Source organism: Condylura cristata, unplaced genomic scaffold (assembly GCF_000260355.1).
Source record: "Condylura cristata isolate star-nosed mole 26May11 unplaced genomic scaffold, ConCri1.0 scaffold00023, whole genome shotgun sequence".
In the NCBI taxonomy this organism is placed as follows: Eukaryota; Metazoa; Chordata; class Mammalia; order Eulipotyphla; family Talpidae; genus Condylura; species Condylura cristata.
This window is the reverse complement of record NW_004567124.1, coordinates 6,343,066-6,367,036: the sequence shown is the minus strand read 5'-3', so window position 1 is coordinate 6,367,036 and position 23,971 is coordinate 6,343,066. Positions and strand designations below refer to the sequence as shown.

The window sequence follows — 23,971 nt, the reverse complement described above, 5'->3', positions numbered from 1 at the left end:
GGCATGGATTGAGCGCCTATTGCATGCTGGGTTTTTTGCCTGTGATGTCACTATCCCCGACAGCACACGGAGTCAGGTGAGACAGTGCTTTGTCTTCCTCTTGCTCTGAATCCAGCGCCAGCCCCCCTCGCAGGCCACCCGCTCTGCTCCCACTCTTGTCCCTGACTCCTGCTCATCCGGGCCTGCTGGCTAAGGGGTCCCTTCCCAACTATCCTGTCAGGGCACCAGGAACCCTGCTGTGGGACTTCTAAGTGAGAACAATTATTTAGTAGTGTTTTTGGAGAGAACACTTAAGTAGAGTTTTTATTTATTTTTGCAATTACCCCCTTTGTTCGTTTTCTTATTAGCCCCACCTTGAAGTAATTTATTCATGACCTTTTCCTGCAACATCTTTCATTCTGTAGACATAATCACATCTTCTGGCAGGAATCCCTTTCCCTCCTGGGGTCCATAATTACTCCTGCAGATGGGATTATTGGTGCTAATGAGAAGAGAGGGAGAAGGCTCTGGAGGGGCCAGGCTGGGTGGGGTCTTGAAGCTTGAGGGCAGAAGTAAGTGTTGGGGGGGTCTTGCATTCTTCCTTTGTTCCAGACCTGCAGCCTCCAGGGGGTGTCAGCCTGCTTCGGAGCCTCAGAGCCCACTGCTCCCCCTCATCCCTTTGGGTGAACATGCCTAGTACTATATCCTGCCCTGCCCAGTAATGCTTTCATCTCAGCTTCCACCAGTCCTACCCTACAAAGAGCAGGTTTGTGTCCTGTTTTGTAGAAGGTAAAGTTAAAACAGAGAGGTGAAGTGACTTGGGCAAAAATCAAAAAGCCAGTAAACAGCAACAGAGCCAGGGCTGAAGTCCAGTTCTGATGCCTGGCTAGTCTTCCTCAGCACTGATCTCCTTCCTCATCCCACCTGTCCAGAGTGGGGCCTGGCCTGGGAGCCAAAGCCCAGCTCCTGTCCTCATAAGTCCTATCATCCTGGACGAGACACACAGCAGTTCTCAACTTCCATTTCCTCCTCTGTGAAACACAGATACCATCACTCACCCTGCTGTCCTCATAGCTCCCCTGTGAGGACTGACACGCTCAGGGGAGACACTGTGGAGGCGTCCCTGGGTTAGGGACAACTACTAGTGTTGCTTTGCTGGAGAAATGAGGTTTCTGGGACCATCCCTCTTCCTAGGAAAAGGCCCGAGAGTCTGGAAGCTGGTTATTTACCTCAAATCCCCCACGTCCAAACAATTCTGGTTTGTGGCTCAAAGTGTAGGCTCTGGGTTCAAACAGCAAGAGGCTCACTTACCAAGGAAGGAGAGCTCACCTCCGGGTATCAGTTTCCTCCTTGGAAAAGTGGGCACCCAAGCAGCCAGGTGTTATGTGTGTAAGACCACAGGTCCTGCAGGTCTGGCCGGGGCTGCGGCCGTGACACAAGCTTCAACATGGACGGCACGACCCCAGCCCCCTTCCTCCTGGTCATAGGAATCTTCTGATGCAGGTTCTGCCTTGCTGAGGTCCCTAGGATGGCCAGGACTGGAGGTTGGCAGGGTCAGAACCCTATCAATGCCAGAAATGTGGACACAAAGAAACCTGGGAGCATGTTTAAAGCACAGAGGCCCCACATCCATCCCGCAGTTGTGCGGCATGAAGAGAATCCCGGGCACCAGCTCTAGAACCCAAGGAGGAGGGCACTGATGAGGACATGAGGAGCATGCAGGGAGACGGTGGTACGACATAGGAAAGGGAGAATTAGAAGAAGCAGGGGGGTGGGGGGGCGGTGGAACTCTAGTTCTCATCTGCTGATAGCTTGGTATGTAGAAATTAGTAACTCCTAATTTCTATAACAGAAGAAACAACAGTTTTCCTTCAAACAGCCACAAACTTGAGAATCTCAAAGTAAGACTGGACCAGCCTAAGTGACTTAAAACCGATTTTCTTTACTTTGCTCTGTAGATTAATTGCCAACATGACTTCACACCCAACCTCTACGCTTACCTCCCAACTTCTCTCTTCCCTGGGAAAAATCAGTAGGTGTCTGCTCTGGGGACAGTTCACTCACAAGATGTGGGCAAAGGTGGCCAGCATTGGACTGACTGGGGGGGTTATGTCACTTGCTTTCCACCCCAGTCCTGCAAATGACTTGCTATGTGACCTGAGCATAATCAATTTCCTCCCTTGGCTTCCTCCTCTGTAAAAGGAACGTTCTTCCCACTCTACTAATGTGAAGAACAGTTTCTGTTTTGTGCTCACACCAACCCTGACGAGCAGGCATTATTGACCCAATTTATAGATGGGAAACTAGGGCCCAAAGAGGCTAGAATGTTGCCTGAGTGTTGTATCAGGCAACACACACTTATAAAGAAATAGGAGTCATGGAGCAGCGACATAGGGCAGGGTGCTGCTCAAGAGCAAGATCCTGGCCTCTAGTGGAGAACTAGTCATACAGCATTAGTCATGTAAGGAATCAGAAAAGGAAAGGAAGAATTAGAAGAAGCTGGGGTGTGGGGGAAGGTGGAACTCTAGTGTTCATCTGCTGATAGCTTGGTATGTAGATCAAGCCCTGACTCCCCAGTCAGAATTTCAATCTTATCAATAAGGCGTTCCACTGATCAGCTTCTGGGGTCCTTCATTATACGTCAGTCAATGCCCCCCCGGGCATTCCTGGTCATACCTGGTGATGAATAAGTCAGGCGTAAGTTTATACTTCTGTCCTCAGCACCCCAGGGGTTCTGGTCATACCTTGTGATGCATACCCCTGCCAGGGTGATCCAGCTTTATGCTCTTAATTGATGTGAAAGGTAACTCATAGGGCTGGGCTCCTATGATCAGGCAGTTGTGACCTTGCTTTAGGAATACAGAACTGTAGGTAATAAAATGGAGGCTGGGTAAGCCACTGAGGATTAGCAGACCCACAGCTGCAGTCACCCAGCTACTGAGCCACAGACTTGGGATTCCCATCCAGGCCTGTCTGGCCTCACGGTCCATGCCCTGTGCTTCCAGTGTGTCAGCTCTGCACACTACTCAGGCACATCGACAGTGGTGTACTGGCGTCTGTCATGAGCCAGGCTTGGCACTAAGTGCTGGTCATGTTTTGTCTAATTCAACCCTAAAAATAACATGAGGGCATGGTACCACTTACCCAATAGTATAGACAAGAAACTAAGACTCCAGAAGCTTAAGTAACTAGGCCTAGATCACCCCTCAGGCAATGGCAGAGATGGGATTTGAACACTAAAGTATGAGTGTGTGTTTATATTTCGGGGTCATTTTTGTTCTTCTACACTATGTGCACGGGACAGCTAGAAGGTAAATCCCTTGTCCCCCCCATAAAGCATCCAGGAAACTCTTTCACTCTAATAATTAGTGAGCTGGGAGTAGGGGTGGAGATGCAAGAGTTTCTTTTACTCTCAGTTTGATGAATAACAAAACAACCAGAACAGGAAAGCCACCTACGTTACGGACATGTTACCTGGCTATATAATTTTCAGTCCAGAACCTGCAGCTGCCCTTGCTCTCCAGTTCCAACTTAGAAGCCTCACAAGAGGTAGATAGGCATTCTAACCGTTTGTGGCTGGGGGGGCCCCTGGGGAAGGGTGCTGTCTTTAAAGGACATCAGAATCACTGGAGGAAAATTCAGTCACTGCTCCACTGATCTGGGTTTTCAGATCTCTTCCCACCCCCACCCCCCCGCAACCCCCATCCTGCGTCCTGGACAGAGCAGCCGAGGTTTGCGTATGACCTACCAACAGCACAAAGAAAGGGGAGAAAAATGTGGAAACGAGTTTGTTCATTTGGGTGATGGAGTGCCCGCTCCCCTCGCCAGCATGCAGGGTTCAATAACAGCAGACAGGACTTCAAAAAATTGCAGCATAAATAGATGAGCCCTTTAAGGTAATAGAAATTCTGTCATGCAGGGGAGAAATATGGTCTCTGAATCCCAGGGGAGGGGACACTGGGCCCCTCCCCCACCTCCCATGATCCCCATCCCCATTATAGCCAGAGCTGGAAGGGAGCATCTGTGCTGAGGAATGACCGGAGGGCCTGTTATCTCCAGGCCACACAGGCTCCACGTGGGGAGAAAGCTCTGGGAGGGGGTGTGGGAAAACAAGTCTTTGCAGCTCAGCAGTGACCTCACAGGCTGTTCCCTGCAGGTTCCAAGGTGGCAGCAATTAGTCCTAGAACAGCGGAGGGGGCTCCATCAGGCTGGCTGCCTCCAGTGAGGCTTCATTAAGGAAAGCTGGCCACAGGAGGAGCACGGAGGCCAAGAAACCCACCCGTGCTCTCGTGCTGGCAAAGACTATTCTTGGTTCTGTGGCTGCCCTTGAGGACCCAGGAGGCCCCAACAACCCTGCAGTGGCTAGCCCTCCACAATCCAGGAAGAAGCAGCCAGTGTTTTCTTCCTCTTGCCCTCATTTTCACCCGTACGGCCCAAAAGGACCCTCAGGAATGCAGCTTTGCTTACCACCAATGCTCAGTAGGGAACTTGGGCCAGGACAAGTTGGCCTGTGATGGGGTGGGAGGGTGGGGGTAAGTAACAATAGCAGCAGCAGCACCAGTGACAATAATGATAATAATAGCTAACATCTGTTGAATGATTCCTCATATGCCAGGTATTCTAAGTATTTTCTATGCATTGACTCATTTAATCAGCCGGGTAATCTGATGTGAATTATTATTATGATTCCCCTTTTTGTATCAGGCACATAAACCTGCACTCAGATGTAATGCCTTGTCCAAGATCGTACAGCTAATAAAAGCAAAGCTGGATTGAAGGTGGGAATCTGGCTCAAGTCTTTGTGTAACCACCACCCAGTGTTGCGTGAGGTAGAAGCTCACATCATTTGTCCAAAGAATCGGGAGATGATGTTAGGGGACAGTTGCTCACTCCTGTATCACTGCAGTTCTGTTTGTCCAAACTGTAGGGAAGTGAACAGATAGATTCAAGACCCAGCCATGCTGGCAAAGCCCCTGGAGAAATGCCAAGAATTTCCTTTCTATGAAGGTGAGTTCTAGAAACTTCTGCTTAAGGATATTGCTCCTACCAAGAATTTCATTCATATCAAAGAGAGTACACTAAGTAAGATGTTCACACGATGGTAGGCATGGGCTGGGATAGGGATAGGAGATGCAGGTTGAAGGCAACAGACTCTGACTTATGAGCCACTGCTTTGGGAACAGAGGAGATAGAAAGCTTAATTCTGAAGAGAGGAGTATCAGGGAAGAATTCATGGAAGAGGTAGCTTTTGATCTTGGCCTGAAAGACTGAGAAGGGTTTTATGGACTGTGATAAGGACAGCAGAGAGGAACATTCTGCAAGAGAGGAAAGCTTGAAAAAATACATAATAAAAGCCCTGAAGCAGACACTGTGTCAGCTAAAAAGTGAGGAATGTGTGGCCACAGCACAGGTCTGAGATAATGCTTAGCAGGAGAAGTTAGGGCTAACTAGTTTTGAGGGCAGGCTACAAAGGACTGCAGTTTTGGTTTTATTTGGGGGTAGTGAGAAGCCGTGGAGAGGGATGATGTGACTCCAATGTCCAAGACTATGAATAGCTTTACTTAGTGCCCTTAACCACATTTTGGCCACTCCTAATCCAGGTGGGTACAAGAAATGGCCTCACTTCCTGCATCATCCCTCAAATGGATAATCCCAGGGCCCTGCAAGCCTGAGCCCTCTGTCATTTGACCCCCTCCCTCTGCCCTCTCCCACTCCATTCACCCATGAAGAGCCTGCTTCCCAGAGGAGAAAGCCACCCCGCGAGGCTCTTGGGGACTGTCCAAGGTGCTGAAACAATGCCCCTCTCAATTAAAACAACACTCCTTTGAATTACTGGCTCCCACACCATTGTCTCTATTGGTCAGAGAATCTCACTTCCATTTTACAGACTAGAAATAGAACCCCCCCCCCACACACACACACATTTAGCAGAAGCAGAGCTAGGAACTCCATTTCTTGTTTTGTTTTCAGGTGTCTTTTCTCAACTGGTCAGCCCCAATGCAGTTCAACACTGCATGCCCCAAGTGATTCCGGAACTGCTGCCAAGCTAAGGTATAAAATACCCAGACTCACCTCCCACCTCCAACCCCATCTATTTTTCCCAATATTGACATTCATGTCCACCCCGCAATGTCTCCTGGCCTTTCAGAGTGACCCACAGGAGTTTTGGTGGTCTTGCCTGAATAGTAGCTATGCATGTTCAAGGCTCTACTCAACAGAACCCCAGGGTATAGTTTATCTCAACACTTTTCTGGACAGAGGGACAGAACTGGGCTTTAGAGAGCTGACTTCAACCTACTACTTTTGTAGTTCACCAGAAACCAACACCACTTTACTGGGTGTTTGTTGTATTCCCAGCATTGAGTGCTGAAGTTTCTTGCTGCCTGGTAAAGTCTTCTCTTAATAGATGAGGAAATTTAGGCTTATGCAAGACAAGTGACTTGCTAGTAGGCAGGGTGGAGATTGAAAGGCCAGGATTTGAATCAGATTTGTGGGGTTCCATGGTAACCTGTCAATCAAAGCTCAAAAGCAAAAGCAGAGACTGCAGTGCCTCCAGCCACTACTGACTATGTGGTCCTGGGCCAGTCACTTATCCTGAGTTTTAACTCCATTTTTACAAATGGGGACATGAAAGAGCAACTCGGTCAGGCCCTTGGAAGGCCCGATGAAGCACACAGCAAGGCCTCAACTAGTGTTTGCTGCTACTGTGAATATGATCACTACTATGCAGAAGCTCTCTGTGGCTGGATGGGTGCAGATTAGGCTTTCATACCCCTGTTTTCCCCCCATATCCTTGGGAGAGTAAATATTCAGTGTCTTGGGAAGAAAGGAGAAACGAGTGTGAATGCTGCATGCTTAGAAGGCCAGACAGGACTTGCTTTTGCTCTGTATCCTTGTGCCCTCAAGGGTCAGGGCTACCTGGCTGGTGTAGTCACACCACTGGGCTGCCGGGGGTGGTTCTACACTACCTCATCAGCACTTCCTACACTTATGTTCAGCCTGAGCTCATTCTCAGAACTGAGAGACTCTGCTTTCAGAAAACTATCCCAACATCCTCCCTAAAGTGCCCTTGGCCAGGAGACCTCTGCTGGGAAGGGACAGCTGAGGATGTGGCCTCAGCCCATTACTATATTGACTCATCACACAGGACTGATGTGACTCCCATTTTACAGGTAAGGAAACTGAGGTCCAGCAAATTGAAGTGACAAGTCCAATGTCAGTGGGCCTAGATCTAGATCTCCAAACAATCAGAAAAGAGCTCTTTTAATTAGTCTCTAGTTAATTGACCATTCTAAAAATCTTTCAAAGTGCCTAAATTCACAAACCAACCTCCAAATAAAGGCATGGCTAATTATTATTGACCACAGGACTCTTGGAGAAGGGTCTCAACCAAGTCTGCTCTTCTGATTGCCCTGAGCTCCCACTCTTACTATAGCCAGATTCTTGCAGGAAGTCATATTCATTCAGAAGCTAGAGTGAGAGCAGCCTTAATGATTTCCCCCTGCGAGCCAGTGCACACAGGAAGGAGTCAGCTAGATGAGAACAACGGGCTGTTCTGTAATCACCTTTCTGCCCAACACCCAACAGGGCTCCAGAAGAGCCTTTCCAGGTATAATGAGGCTGGGCAGGAGGAGATGGATGGGAATTCATAAGGTCTCACCAGGACAGCTTGGTTCACAATCTATCTTAGCCCCAAGTCCCAAGCAGGCAGGACTCCACAGGGAGATGCTTTGTACAGCACCAAGTCCACTCAAGTTCAAGGGCAGGAAGTCATTTGCATCCCAGATGGGAGGAAGAGAGGCAGTGACCTGGACTCCAGGCTGTTGGAGCCCAGGTCTGGGGCTGTGGGCATGCAGACACTAGCCTCCCGAGGCCTCAAACAGCCTGTCTCCCCTTCTTCTGAGGAGCAGAGACAAGGCAGGAAGTTGGGGACAAGGCAGAGCAAGGAGGAAGCACTCTCAGCAGGCCCATAGGCAAATTGTACGCTCAGACTACAGTAACAGCAACGAACTTCGCCTTTGCTCCTCACCCGGTCCCCCAACCGCACACACACACTCTCCTTCCTTGTTTCTACTTTCCTTCATTTCCTGGCGTCGTTTATCGAGTGCACACAGACGGGTATCTTAGAAATCGCCTTCTCCTGCCACTCGTCATTTGCATGTAAAGGCTCTTTCCCCTTCGAGGGAAGGCCGCGTACAGCCAACTGCAGCATGGGGCCCCACCATAGTTTGGTGTGATCAGTGCACCTCCGCCTCAGGCACCTGCCCACTGGCCTAGGTGAGATTTTTACTTCCAAATGACTCTTCTCTCCTATCCAAATGACAAACCCAGGGCGCTCCTTTTTTCCTATGGAAATTATGGACAAAGTTCACAGCAGTAAAGAAAAATTAGAAAAGAAAACTGCATAAGGAATAGAGTTTCTTTACCTTTCAAAGATGCCACTGGAGTTCATTTTCACCCAGTTTTATCAGTACTGGAGCAGTGCAGAGACAGCTCAACAGTTCTGTTCTGCAGGTCAGGGGCAATGTCCCCATTTAACATGTCCCCAGGTAAACCCTCACACCCCTATCATGACAAGGACTTCCTTGTAGACCAGGGGGCCTCCACTGGGCAGCACACTGGCTTCAGCCAGCCACATCCAGACCACAAATAGTGGCTCCGGCAACAGAGTTTGTTAGTAAGGCTCCCAAGGTGATTCCCGTGGATAGTCCAGGCGGGGTGAGGACCCCCCTCCTCACCACCAGCAGCAGCTGGCAGCTTATTACAAATGGCAGAACCCTGGGCCCCACCCCAGATCTACTGGACTAGAACCTGCCCTTTATTAAGCAAGGTGATTCTCAAGTTTACTCAGTCAGAAGTGCAGTGACACAGTACTTTATACCCACAGCTCACAGCACCTTGCAAGGACCGTGTTCCACAGATGAGGAAACTGAGCCTGAAAGGGGTTAACTCATGGCTCAAGGTCACACAGTCGGTGGGTGAGCTGTGATTGGCACACCCAGGACGGAGCCCAAGGTTCCAGAGGCCACTCTCTCTACTGCACAAAGCACCTCCATTGCACAACAAAAATATGACCCTGGGGAGCCAGGGAGCCAGAGTGTTTGGATCTTTGGAGCCCCCTCTTCCCCAGCTGGGACCCCTTCCACCCTTGAACAGGTTTCCACTTCCAATATCAAGTTCCCTGGAATCAAACCTCATAAAGACCAGCATAATTCATGAGGAAATACAAATAGTAAACAAACACGTGGGAAAAGGTTCACTCTCCCTAGTAATCAGAGAAATGCAAATTAGAGCAACACCGAGGGGCCATTTTCGACCTATGTAATTTAAAAAAAAAAAAAGAATGTTAGCAAAGTTGTTTTGAAATAGGAACATTCACACACAGGGCTGGTGGCTGTGCAGACATATAGGTGAGGAAAGTGATATGGCAACATCCATCCAGAACCATAGAAACATTATGCCCACTGACCTCGGGGAATTCACCCTAAGGAAACGATTCGGTGGGGGTGGGGCACATGTTTCTAGGAAAATACACATTGCAGTATTTGTTGTGAACACTGGAAACAATACTCAGCAGCAAGGGAATGGCTGAGTAAACCGGGGTTCATCAGCGCCTGCACTTTATGCGGCCATTTAACATGATAATTAAGAAACCTGAGCAGCAAATGGGGTGAAAGAAAGTAGAATGCAAAACTGTAGTTGTATCCTTGGTTATTATGATGCAAAAATACGGTGTGGGTCCATGCCCCTCCCCCACCCCCAAAAGACTACTGGGGGCATTTCAGGGTGAGGGGACAATGGCGGGACCCACCTCCTCCTACTGCTTTTACAGTCACCAACCCCAGCAGGGCTGGCTCTCTGAGAACAGTCGTGGGGGGCCTCCCTGCACAGGCTGTCTCTGCGGAGGATGCACAGACAGTTCCAGGCCTCATCCCTGGCAGCAGGGCCACACTCCCCTCTTCTATCCCTACATGAGAGGATCTGGACAATGTTCTCCATGGGAATGAGGGGTAGGGAGCCTATGGACACCCCTCCCATCTTACCATGAAGCCGGGGGCACAGGTGCAGCCCCCCGTGATGCTGTGGCAGTCGCCGCCATTCTGACAGGTGCAAGGCAGTTGGCAGCCCTCTCCGTAGTAGCCAGCAGGGCAGGTCTCATTGCAGTGGTGGCCAGACCAGCCTGGCTGGCAGGTGCAGGCTCCAGTGACCGGGTGGCAGCTGAGCAGAGGAGAGTCTGGTCAGGCATTTGGTTGTGTTCCACTCTCTGCCCACCCCAAATCTGGTCTGCCCAGGGTATGGGATCAAAGGGTCTCTGAGGTTAAACTGCCCCAAGAAACTTGAGGCTGTGGTGGTCACATAACTTGCCTTACACACAGCCACAGAGTAGCAGAGTCAGGTGGCCTGACTCTCAGACGCGTGTTCTTTATAATATACATACACAGAGATGAACGCAGAGGGCAGCCTTTTGGACTATGAGATTCAGAGCTTCACCCACCCCTCACTCAAGGTAGAGGTCTAGTCGGGGGCCAGGCACAAGAAGCTAGCAGTGAGACCCAGTGGCTCTGCACATTGTTAAGGACTCAACAAATATTCAGAGTTTAAATACAGGGCAGATGTGGCCTCTCCTCTCTGGCAAGGTCTGCTTTGGAAGGGGACACCCTCCATCTGTGCTTTGTGAAGCTCTTTAATAGTGACAAACTCTTCTCCATCTCCATCTATCCAGGCCAGAGCCAGGTCCACTTGCTGTTGGCTGGGGTTGCCTGACATGGCCTCTAGAAAGTGGGGCACCCTCTGATGGCAGAGGCCTGTGAACCTATTTGTGATCAGAGAGGATGCCAGGAGTGGTAACCGTGTGCTTCTCAGAGCTTCTGCATAGCTTCTGAATAATTGATCAAGTGTCCCGGATGCTGTGTCTATAAACTGTTAGGACATTTGCTCAGAGGCTGCCCTCCCCTCGGGCTGTCCCTAGCCAGAGCACAGCATGATATTCAGGTTGGCACATTCTTGAAGATCCGGGACTCCTTTATGGGTGACTTTAAAGACTTCTCCCTCTTTCTTAACTTTCTTAAAACTGTGCTGCACAAGAGAATTTGTGATGGTTCATGGGTGAGACGGTGGCAGGAGAGAAAAAAATAAGAGAGAAAAAAAAAAAGGCTGTATTTCAATTATACTTCAATTAAAAAATCTTTCCTACCAAACTTGGTTTCCTACCTCCCATTTGGTTTCCTACTCCCCAAACAAACAAAACTGTGCCGAAGTTTCAGCCTCTGGCACCCAGCCTCCCCTCGCCCCTCCTGCACTTCGGTCCCTCAGCTGCTCGCCCAGCACCCCATCCACGCCGCTCTCCTAAGGAATGGCTCTGACAACTGCCCTCTATTTTGGGGAAGGGTAGACTAACACTCCAGAGAGGGTACTGGATGGCAGAGACAAGTGTCTCAGCTCTCCTGTCACCGGCTTCCCTCGTCCATATTCTGCCCAGGGACCTGGCCCGGAGCTGCATGCTCTGGGCTGGCGGGAGGAGCAGGGTGAAAGCCTTCGTTCTGCTAAGTTCTGCAAGGACGTGGCCTTCATCATCCCGGGCCCTTAGTAGCTCCCCAGTACCTGGCTCATATTCACCGCCCAATTAAATACTTGCGGACAAACAGTACTTTCCCTTGATGTACGGTTTTCCGTGTCTGTAGACTTGTTTGTCTCCCTCACCAGGCGGCTGCTCCGTGGGGAGGGGCCCTTTGTCCAGCAAGCTCACCTCTGCGCTGTACCCCGCGGCCCAACAGAGGCCCTGGCACAGCGGGCGTTCTCAGTACATATCTGGCCAATGAATTAATGAACAAACTAATTGTGTGAAGCCCAGCCAAGCCTTTTCTCTTTTGGGAGCCCTGATTTTCTCATGGAAAATGAGGAATGGACAGGAGCAGACAGTTCCTGAATAGTAAGTGCAAGTAGCTAATCATCATTTGGGAAAATATTTAGGCTCATTAATCATCAAGTCAAAATAATAATTGAATACCACTTTTCCTCTATCAAACCCGTAAAGACTTTAAAAAAGGGACGACACTCACTGCTGGTGAAGGTTTCTGGAAGACAATTTGGAGCTATATATCAGGAGTTGTAGAAATATTCAGGCCCTTTGGTCTCATAATTCCATTTCTAAGAATCTATCCTAAGGAAATAATCATAGTTGTGGAGAAAGATTTATGCACAGAGATGTTCCCTGAAGCATTATTTATAACAGAGGAAAATGGAAGCAATTTAAATAATAATAAATAATATGTGACCGGGCTATTAAAGCAGCAGGCACTCTATACACATATTTCTAATCTTCAAATAAGCCCATGAGTTAGGCAGTACAGGCTCTACTTTACAGACAGCACTTGGAGGTTATGTGACTTGGCCAAGGTCACACCACTAGGCCAGTAGTGGGTGGGATTCTAAGCTGTCTGTCAACTGCCTCATGCAGCCTCTGAGAACAGTGCACTGGGTAAAGGAATCAGAACATTTCAAATGAAGAAATACTAGAGAAATATTCAAATGTTTTCCAAACTCCTTAATGGTATAAGATTAAATGAAATGAGCAAATTATATACAAAGTCAAGATCTAAAATTAGGGAAAAAACAGATACACAGATACAGATGTAGGTGAAGAATGACTCAATTACAATGAAATGACTTTTGTGCTCACCCTTGGGTTGAACAATTATGAGTGATTCTGAGTTTTTCTTTCAATTTCTGTGTATTGTCTAAGTTCCCCAAGCCAATCAGCTATTACATTTATAAACAGATGCAGAGCAATACAAATTATAATGCTGTAAAAGTGAAGAATGAGTGTGAAGGATGAGTGATTGAAAACTTTCTGGCTTCTGGGGTTCCAGCCAAGATCCTTCCTGAGCTCTGCACAGTAGGGCAGAGAGTGGCCCCTTGGTGCCAGGGCAGGGGTGCCTGCTTGGTGGCCCTCAGTCAGACAGGTGCGTGGCACTGCTGTCATTGTCACTCTGTGCACAGCCTGAGGCCTCCTTTGAGGTTCTGGCTTAGGCTTAGGCTTAGAGGGGCTGGTTCTGTCTCTGTTGTGGAGACAGACTGACCCAGGGGGTCAGCCCAGAGGTTCCAAAGTCTCAGGCACCCTCTACTCTCCCCATCCACAGATTCTTTCATTGCCTACACTGGTTATTGTGGGAACACCGCCCTGCAAGTCCCCCACGAGTGAGCTCACACACATGGGTTTGTGGCCTCCCACTTCGGGGTTGCACCTCTGCCTCGAGTCCCTGGCTGCTTAGGGGTACGCGCCGGTGCTGGTTTTACTTTAGACTCTGAGAACCAGAACGCTCAAATCTGAAAACCTTTCTTTCTTTCTCCTCTCATGTCTTAGTAGTTCTATTTTAGAAAACAAGTGTTCCATTTTCATAGTTTGATTACTTGTCATACACTGTAAAATCTCCCAAATCCTCTGAAAAGAGTGACGGCTGACTGAGCAACCATGACCGAGAACAGTGATCACCAAGCTGTCACAGACAACCCCTCCACCGTGTGTCCCCTGCTTCTGACTCTTCTTCCCAGGTGGCACAACCCGTTTCCTGGGGTCACCTGGCAGGCACTTGATTGCTGGTTAGGCTCAGGCAAAAGTCACAATCACCGGTGTTTAGGCCGGCTGGGTTTGTTTAGTTCCCCGATGACACCCCCCATCCCAGCACTCTCCTATTTCCCCCAGACATAGATTAATCACAAGTTAATAGGAGCCGAAAGCTGAACAATACAGGAGTCTTTTCAGGGGGGATTTCTCTGCCTCCCTGTCAGCTGCTCTGAGATTTCTATCAATGCTGCATCTGTTGGCTAAATCAAATCTTTCAAAGGTAATACATGATCATGGCTGCTGGAATTCGTCTATGACAATCCAATTGTGGAGGGGACCCATAAAGGAACTGACCCCAGCGCCTCTTTCTCAAGGTTATCCCTTTATGAGGGAGGCTGGGTTCTTTGTATGTGCTACAAAGAGTTTATAAAGGGAGTAGAATGTTGGGGAATCTCACTAGCGACTTCTTCCTTCCCGGGCACATGAATTTGACCTTTTTGAGGCTACCTCTCCAAAAGGGCAAAAGCAGAGAGAGGTGGGGCGAGTGGGGTCTGGCTTTCTTTGGATGGGGATTGGGAGTACTATGTCTCCCAGGAGAGATGCTCAAGGATTGCAAGGCTTCTTTTTAGGGCTCTGTTGCAAGCTCTTGCAGAAGTTGGGGAGTGAAAGGGAGGGATCAGGCTAGGCTCTTGGGGAATCCATGCTCTATCTATTGGGTGAAAGTTTCATTTTCAAAGGCCATAAGAGAAGTTCTCCCCCAGTGGGCTGAGCAAAGGGGCAGAGTAGGAAACAGACAGAGAGCGAACACATGGCTGAGAGGCTGAGACCAGGTCTCAGGGCCCCAGGTGCCACCCAGATCCTGCAGTGAGATTAGCAGTTGCAGAATGGCCGCACTGTTCCCTTTTTCCCAAAAGGAGGTTTATAAAAGGACAGAACTCAGGGAAGAGAGCTGTGACCCAGATCCAACCAGAGTCGGACAGCTGCTGTGTCCATGAGAACAAAGCCAAGTGTATTACAAGATACAAGAGCCCAGAGGCTCTCGACCTTGGGTAATTTTGCTTTCCCCTCCCCCCCCCCCGCCCCAGGAAACATTTTTCAGTCGTCAGAACATGGGGGCAGGGTGTTGCTACTTGGCATCTAGTGGGTAGAGGCCAGGGATAGAGCTCCACGTGATAAAGCCCCCATAACAGCCCCCGCAATGAGGCATTACCAGCCCAAAGGTCAGTAGTGGTGAGGTTGAGAAACCACAAATTAGACTGAACAAAAACTGAGTGTGGGGGCGCTCAGCCACTGGGGCAGTGTGCCAAGAGAAAGGGGCGAGACATTAAACAAAAGAGGGCAGACATCAACTCAGGAGCAGATGCACCTGGAGGGATGCACTGTATAAGGTGCCCTCAGCGACTCTGTACCGAAGGCCCCGTCTGTGCCAGGAGCAGTGCAACGCGGAGGCTGCACGGATGCACAAGTGGGGCCACCTCTGTCCTCAGGGGCTGCTGTGCACGGCCCTCGGTGAGGAGCCAGCAGGAGGACACTGAGGAGCCCAGCACGGGAGGGGGCTCTTGGAACCCCCTCTCCCAAGAACAGCTACGCTTCCCAATCCCTGAAACGCGACACGCATTAAAGACAGTAAAGCAAATAATCATCAATATTGGATGGGCTGAGATTAGCGACGGAGAAGAGGGAGTCCTTCCAGATTAATAATGCATCGAGGACTCCTTCAGAGGAAGAATAAATTATGCAGGGCACGGCTGCTCAGGCACCAGAGGAAAACAATAGCTCCTTAATTTGAGGGCTGGTTGGATCTCAGTGGCAGGAACTCTCCCTGCCTTGAAACTCAGCAGCAGCCTCCCTCCCTACCCCTGAGTGGTTCTCCCCTGGCTTCCAGCAGGGATGGGGAGCCTGGGCCTGCCCCCCACCACCCATGGGAGAGGTGGCTGCATCTACCCTATCTCCTGACCTGCATGTAGGAGTCCCATGTTAACAGCCTCGGAGTGCTCACCTTGCCCTCCAGACCCAGCCCCGATGGGAAGCCACCTCCTCCAGGCAGCCTTCCCTGACCACAACAGCAATCTCCTGTAGTGCTTTCTGGACACAGTCCCGAGTCACAGCTATTTGGGCACATATTGGACACAGCAGGCCCAGCCACATAAATCTGTCCCCACATTTTTCACATCTCTGGCTTAGGTATGCTATACAATTAATGATCCATTATGACTCCACTGATAGCATTTTCCTTTTTAAAAAGTATATCCAATAAAGCTGTGTTTCCCTTTGAGTGGTGTCTTGCCTTTGCAGCGATGTGGTAACAGGTGCCCAGTGTGTATCAGGCCTGACCCCAAGGGCTGAACTGACTTGTGGGTTCTCAGTGTTTACTGAATGAGTGACAGAGCAAGCAAGTGGACACTCAGAGGGTCATGGAAAGGCCAGTTCTGTGACTCCAGGGCAGTCTCCGTCCCAACTCTCTGTGCTGGTGGGCAGCACCCCTACTGCTCCTCAGCTCCAGGCATGGAGAACGTTCCATCTAAGCCACAGAACTTTCTAAGATGCATCTGCTTGCAGTGGCCAAGTGATTTTATGGCGAATCAAACTCTGGAAATGAAGAGGGGCGGAGGCCACATCGCAACTGCCTCAGTGCCAGCCTGCAGAGCTCAGTTCTCTTTGGCCTCAAACAGCAGCAGTGTCCACTGCCCAGAATGGACGGTCCTCCTGAACTGTTGTGCAGGCCCCATGGGGAGAAGGGAGACTCCTCCACCCAGAAAGAGGTAGACAAAGGGCACGGGTGGCACTTTTCAGGGCCTCATTAACTACCAGAGGGTGGGTCCAGTTGCTACAGGAAGCAGGAAAGAGAATGCTTCCCCCATTCAAGCTCCTTTGGAAGCAGGCACAGGGCCAGCTTCAGACCAGGGGTTCCCAAGTCCCCAAGGACACAGGGTGCAGGGAGACCTGACCTCCCTGTCCTCTGTCCTAGCCGGAACCCACAGGGACAGCTTCTCCAAGCCTCAGGGTTAAGTCATACTGATTTTTAATGTTCCTTCTAGAACTGACCTCCTGTGGTTCAAGCCCCTACTCTGCCTTGGTGATCTTAGCGCTGGGCTCCTGGGGAGTATGTAGAGAAGAAATGTTCTCCAGGACAGTGCCCTGAGAACCTGGGGCACCCCCACCCTACTTCCAAACGTCACCAAACCCCCTCCTTCCTCCTGTGGGTAGCTCTCAGGTTGGCCTATTTCCAGCACCAGGCGACTTGGGTTGTGGTCTTGTGGCCTTCTTTTCAACCTTTTAGCAAAGGTGATCATGAGGTCACAACTCTTGCTCCACTCTGTCTGTCTGGCCAGAGGTGGGGTCTGTGGCCTGGGAAGTCCCTTTCCCACCAGTGCCCGCCTGCCCCACCCCGGGGCTCGCCCATCCTTACCCAGCTCCTACCTGATGGTGTTGTCAGGGTCACACGGGCAGGGCAAGGAGCAGCCTGGGCCGTGCAGGCCCTCGGGGCACAGTCGCTCCTGGCAGCTGGGGCCCTTGTAGCCGGGCTCACACTCGCAGGCGCCCGTGGTCGGTGAGCACTGGCCCCCGTTATGGCAGTCACAGCGCTGTGAGCACTGGAAGCCGAAGGTCCCAAAGGGGCACTCCTCTTGGCACCTGCAGGACAGCAGAGCGGGGCTAAGGCTGTGGAGGCCTGCACCTGCCCTGCCAGGTGCCCCAAGCTGGGCTGGAGTGCCCCCCCACTGGCTCCAGCCTGCCCCCTGCCGGCTCGTCTCCCAGGAAGCAGCCGGGAGTGGCTCACCCAGGCCTGCGCCCTGAGTTTGGACCACCTGAGTTTGGACCACCGTATCTCATTGAGTCTATTCCTCCTGTGTTTTTTTTTCCTTTTTTTTTTTTTATGACAGCAAAACACGTAACATTTACCAGTTTTAAATGTTCAGTTCATTGACATTAATACATTCACTCAGCTGAGTGACCATCCCCACAATCCGCCTCCAGAACCTTTTCATCTCCCCAGACCAACTCTCCATACCCATTAAACACGAAACCTTATGTTTTAAAAATATATTTTAACGTCTCAGAAATCAGCTCAGTCTTAGAATGGATGGCAGGTCATAGCTTAATTATTGGTGTCTTTTCATTTTCGCAGTTTCTAAAATAATGATGCACCTTAGGCTTGATGAAATGAGGTCATTTCTTTTCTCCACTTTGTTTTCTCAGGTCTTTGGAGCAGATACATAGTCACACCGGTCATACAGGGAGATGTGTCTCCCCTGCCACTGAGGAGTGCCCGAGTAGAAGGTAGCCTCGCTTCAGACTGGAGAACCCCCTGCGGCAGGGGCTGTGTCTCTCACTTCCTTGGCCTGGGAGCCCCCCACAGCATTAGCTGAGGCTCTGCCATCAACTTGTGAGTCGGCAGGGCTGGTCCCCCTGTACCTTCATGCTAGTACTCAGAGCACGCAGCATAAAGATAATTGTTCAATTTCAGGCCCTCCCTGGTGGTGCAACAGGTTAAGTGCAGCACTATGAAGCAACCCGCAGCCACTGAGGCATGAGTTCGGTCCCCAGCCAGGGGGGTGACCCACATGGCTCAGCAGACCTCTCCTGTCTCACCTGCTGCCCCCCTTAGCACTGTATTTCAGTCGATCTACCTCTTCTGCTCCCCAGCTTCTCTGGTAAATCCTCTAACCCCCTGCACCTCTGGCTTGTACCCCAGTTCTTGCAAGCATATATAAATCTTTTTTAAAAAAGATAATTGTTCAATTTCATGGACAGCTTTTGGTCTCTCTGTGGCTAGTACTCCCCTGGGTATGCCTGGCACCCCAGTCCAACCTAAACCAGGGCTGTTTCCCAGGACAAGCATATTCATTGTGAAGAAACTGAATTCCGACAAGTTAAGCAGTGAACCTGGCAGCATACAGGGTGTCCTGGAGAAAAGTGGAAATGGCCTCCAGACTGTGGGTTTGGAGTATATGCATCTCCACACTGTTTCAATGGCTGGGAGAGTGGGGAGCGGCCTCACCACGCTGACGTCTGCTTCCTCCCCACGTCTGCTTCCTCCCCCATTAAATGGGAAGGTACTAACCAACCCTCCCACGGTTGTTTAAAGTGTAAACCAGACAGTGTGTGTAATGTCAGCACAGGGGAGGGCTTCATAAGATGTACTATGATTATTCTCTTGCTAATACTATTTTCTGTAGTTCTTATTACAGAGTCTTTCTGATCTTCTGCCTCAAAGTCTGCCAAGTGTTTTCATTGTCATATTTTCCCATTTTCTAGACTTTTTCCTATCTTCTGCTATAATTGGGAGGTGGGTGTGGGAAGTAGGAATAAAATGCCTTAAAAAAATTCAGCTCTCGCTTCTTTATAAGTGTTGAGAATCTTCCGTTGGAATCAGTGTTCTCCACAGATAGGACAGGGATACCCTGTGTTGGGGTGATCTGGGTTGCCCATCTATGGGTGAGTAGCCCAAATTCCAGCAATGTGCCAAAGCTGGCCCGAGGGTACCTGGGAATAAAAGCAGCCCCTGTGGGCCGTGAGCCTCACACGGGGTGTCTCTGTCTTTGTTCCGGCATGCTGTCTGGTGTCCACAATGAGAAGGGTAAGGGCGACTGAGGCCTGGCCTTGAGGGCTCCCTCACGGGAACGTGCCACTCACTCTCCTCATGCCTGCAGCTCCTCACTGCTCAGGCCCACAGCCTGTCCGCACCTACCCAAGCAGCAGGCATTCTTACACCCTCACTGGGTGTAAGAGTTGAGGCGGCGAAGAGGCAGCAGGTGAGAAGACTGTTCGCAAGAGGCTGAGCTAACCTCAGAGTGTTTTACTGCAAATCCTGTTGCCTTTTATCAACCTAAGATCTTGTGAAAGGCAAAGAACAGAAAAGAGGAAGAAAGAAGGAAGGGGATGTCCGGAAAAAGAAGGGGAAGTGAAAGAAGGGAGGGAGGAGGCAGAAGGGGAGGACACAGGACCCTGAAGATCTGGAATTATCTGGTTTCTCTGACCCTTTCAGCCTCAGAATTCCACCCCCACCCCCAAGTTTCCCAGCATGGCTCTTCTGGGATGGCTCAGATGTTAGGCAAAGGCTTGGTGCAAACTGGGGACACCTGACTCTTTCTCCCTTTCCCTGGAACATTCTGGCTTCTCCCACCCACAGGTCAGCAGGCCCCGTACCCTAATGTAGGGTGCTTCCCCTGCCTGCCATATTTATGAAGTGACTGACTCCTTAGCCCCAGAAAAAGAATCTGCAGATGAAATATTGACAACCTAATCCATTTACATAATCAGCCTTGTTTTTTTTTTCCTACTCACAATTTAAACAACTTATTTATTTAGAGATCAAGCAACGACTGTTAATGAATTTTACACAAAGCACACTAATAGCGGGGCCTGTGGAACAGAAGGGTAATCACAGCAGGAATTAGTTTTCTACTTAAACATCCTTCCTTTGCAACATATCAATCTAATGTGTCCGATATTACCATTAACAACCAGATACATTGCTCAATTAAATTACAAAATGAGCTGCAAAGCCCTCGTTACGTTTCGTGTTTAATTTGCATTGGATTCTGCCTATCCGGGGAGGCCTACATTATTATACCCACTCAACTTTAATATGCTTGCGATGATTTGGGGTGGGTTAATGCAGCTGTCACCTACAAAATTAATGGAGGTAATTTTACAAAATATTAAACACCAGGCAGCCCGTTTAGGGGGGAACCCAAATGCTACCCGATCTTCTTCCTATTGAACGTGCTGTAGTGATTGGCAAAGCTTGCTGGAGGGCCTGCGGCTTTGAGGATCTTTCTGTGACCCACAGTCATGAGTCAGACCCCAGTGAGAAAAGGGATTAAGATTATTTCTCCTTCTGAGACATTTTGACAGTGACGGTCAAGAGTCAGCAGGGTAGGGCTGTATCAGGCTAGTGGGAGCCCGGGCCTGCTCTTTCTCCAAGTGGGCTGAATCATGTGAAAGCGAACCGAAACGGAGGGCCCCCATTCTGGTCCAGGGGTCTCTGTTTCCCATCCTGCTGGCTCATCCTGTGGATTTCCTTATTGCAGGAGATGGTAAGGATGGGAAGGGGGTCAGCTCTCCCTCCCTTGAGTCCCCAGAAACCCAGTTTCTGACAGATGTCAGGGAGGGATGGACCCCTAGATGCCACAAAGATGAACACTCACACAGATGAATAGCGGCTCATGAAGAGATCACATCTGGCCTAAAAGACTTTGGATGAGAGGGAATAGCAATGGACCTCTCTTCTCACTACGCATTTGGAGCTGACCCCAGGGGGAGTCAGCGCAGCCCCACTCTGCTGGGCCCTGCAGGAAGGACTTCTCATGGTTGTTTCACCCTCCATTGCCGTTCCTTTATGTTCCTTGTGCAGGGGAGGCAGAGAGATGACTAACAAATGTTCCTTGTCACCTTGTCAAGACAGATTAACAAAACCCAAATCTGGAGATGCAGGGGTGTGAGGCCCTTTCCTCTGATGGAGACAGACGTGGCTAAGAGTGAGGAAGCACAGGCTGGGCCAGCTTTTGTGGGTAGATGTCTTCGTCCAGCTTTGAATTCACTCAGCTCCAGTGAGCTGGCTGCCCCGCCCAATTCCATGGTGCCCAGCCTTTCACCAGGGCGTCCTTCTTCCTACTGTGGCAAATGGGCATGTACCGTCATCCCTCGGTTATGTGTTTCGAGACTTGTCCAGGCTGGTTTGGTTCCAGGACCCTAATGCCTTTGTGCAATCTGCTCTCAGGCCACAGGCCTTTCAAGGGTGCACAGTGGTATCAGAATCTTTTTGACTAAACTCAAATGAAGAATAAAAATCTACTTATGGTGCAAATAAATGTACAAGCTCATTTTACTCTCTCGGCTTCTTTGGATGATGGCTGCCTTTGTCTCCCTCCTGGAGGGCAGAGTCAGAACCGGTGGTAGGTGCTCAACTCCTTCCCCAGCAAAGTCAATGCAAATTCAGGGCTCCTATCACAGGGCTGGGGGTGGGGTATATTCTTCAGGCCCAGACCCAGGAAGGCTGAGTTGCTGAATCTCCCTGGCAGGAGGACCCAGAGGGCTTTCTGAGGGAGAGAAGGGGAAGCTGGCCCTTCCTTGGCCTGGTAAAGCTCAGCATTCCCTGCAAGGTTTGGTGAACACGAGCAACATAAATGGCAAGGACAGTAGTCAGCATATCCTTACCTGTCCCCCATGTAGCCAGCTGTGCAGTGGCACTGCCCAGTCACATGGTCACACTGCCCTCCATGGTGGCAAGGACAGTCCTGGCTGCAGTTCTGGCCGAAGGTCCCTGGCGGGCAGGGCTGGGCACACACTGCTCCCTGAAACAGAGGAGGGGAGATGCGTGAGTGCTGCTTCTGAGATGAACCTGAGGCCAACCTTCCTAGCAGTGGCCCAGCCACTCCAACCCCAGAAACTCCCCATTCTCTCCATGGGACTTTCTCCCCAACCACAGAAGCAGAGGAAGTGGAACCTCATGGCTCCAAAGCCCCATCCCAGAGATGAGGCAGACTGAGGCCAGTTTGCTCATCCACTGATTCAGCACACAATTAGCAAGTGCTTATTTTATAACAGGTGCTGTGTTAGACTCTGGGAAAAAATGAGTGAGATAATTCCTGTCCTCCGAGTGTACTGAAAAGAGAGAGACACACACAAACAAACAAAACAAAACCCCCCCCAAAAAAACAAAACAGGTAAATGACACTGTGGGATTGGAGTCCAGTCTCAGGCTGGCCTCCAGTAAGGTGCTGAGAGGACAGTGACTAATATGGTGGTCTGGCTTGAACATGCACCCCTGGAGACAATGCTACTGCCTTTTCAAATCCAGCTAACATGAGCGCAGAGAGGCAAGGAGGAAGGAACAGGAGAGGAGATTGTAGAGAGCAAGAGGTGTCACAAGCCAGAAGATGGAAACGCGGGTGATGGCATAGTAACAGTTAAGGACTCTGTTCTCACAGCAATGCCTGGTGCCAGCAAAGGCAGTGTGAAGAGACAGCAGGCTGCTTTGTCACTCAGGAATCCCAGATACCAGGAGCCTCTGGAGGCCAAGGGGTAGCTACAGTGAAGAGTGGAGCTATTAGAAAGTTTGTAAAGAAGGAATTAGGGTCCAGATCTTCATCTCCACATCTGATAATAACCAGGTAACTACCCAAATTTGATAGAGGCTGTCTATTTACTTATTGAGAAGTTGACCCACATAGGCTCTGGGCACAGGGGTATTTAACTAGGGTTTGGGGTGCCAGGAGAAGTGGGGAGCCCTGTGGAACTCTGAACCAGCAGACCCTTTGTTCCCAGAATGCTGATGACCAGGCCAGGTGCCCTCTAGTAGTGTTCCTTTCTGGAAGCTCAAGAGGTAAGACCTAAGTTACTAATATATGTTTTTTAAAGATTTGTTTATTTATGCATACAAGAACTGGGATATAGGCCAGAGGTGCAGGGGCAGTGAGAGGCTTCACCAGAGACAGAGTGGGGAGCAGAACAGGCTAACAGTGTATTGAAGTAAACTGCTGAGGGGAGCAGCGGGTGGGTCAGGAGGCACCTGCTGCACCATGTGGGTCACCTCCCTGGCCGGGGATCAAACTCGTGCTGCAGTGGCTTTGGACAACTCCATAGTCCTGCACTTTAACCCACTGTGCCACCAAAGAGGTCCCTACTATTGCTAGTATTTGAGGGTTCCTTTAGTCAACAAACCTGGCAGCTCCCCAAACCCTGAGGCTGGCGGTTGACTTTTCTGAGGCTCATTGTAAAACATGAACAGGTGGTCAAGGGTCACCAGATATTTGAATGAAGGCTCTGACATGACAGATGAAGACCGAGGCAGAGAAACAGGTGAAAGGAACACAGCGAACAGCAGCTATGTGGGGAGCAGAGAAAACGTTCAGGAAGAGAAGGAAAAAAAGAACTGCATTTCATCACAATAAATATCCTTAGGTAGTTCCATGAGGATCCTGAATTTATGAAGAGTAGAGTGGTGTAGAGGACAAGTAAGAATTTCTGACAATTAAAAATAAGATGGCAGAATTATAAAAAAAAAAAAAATTGCAAAAGGAGAAGTGAAAGGCAGAGACGAACAAACCTTCCAAAAGTAGAGGTAGACAGAGAATATGAGTATCAACTGAAAAAAGTTGCGAAAACTATATTAGAAATAGAAACTCAACCCAGGAGGTCTGACATCTAATTAACAGGAGTTCCAGAAGGTAGAACTGAGAAAACAAAGGTGAGTAAATTAAATGGGAAACCGAAGAACATTTACCAGAACAGAAAGATAAAAAGCACTGATTTCCAAATGGAAAGGGTCCATGGAATAGCCACTACAAATGTGAAAAAAGACTCACACTTAGGCTTATTATTGTAACTCTTTCTATCTCTGTGGATAAAGAAATTATCCTCGAAGTTTGTGGAAACAAGAAAACAGTCACATACAAAAGAACCAGCAGCACAAGGTATCAGATG

The 23,971-nt window shown here is 49.7% G+C and overlaps 1 protein-coding gene across 8 annotated transcripts in view; it reads right to left on the bottom strand.

Annotated features, from left to right (window-relative positions):
* The window catches only part of MEGF11 (multiple EGF-like-domains 11), a 208,855-nt gene that overhangs the window by 39,182 nt on the left and 145,702 nt on the right, over positions 1-23,971 (bottom strand). For 7 of the 8 annotated variants that reach the window (XM_004687655.2, XM_012728728.1, XM_012728729.1 and 4 more), the window contains 3 exons: positions 21,704-21,840; positions 16,964-17,176; positions 10,023-10,197 (listed from right to left, as the gene is read on the bottom strand). In XM_004687655.2, the coding sequence (XP_004687712.1) occupies positions 10,023-10,197; positions 16,964-17,176; positions 21,704-21,840 (525 nt within the window). The remainder of the gene's footprint in view (positions 1-10,022; positions 10,198-16,963; positions 17,177-21,703; positions 21,841-23,971) is intronic. The other variant, XM_012728732.1, reaches the window with a different exon arrangement.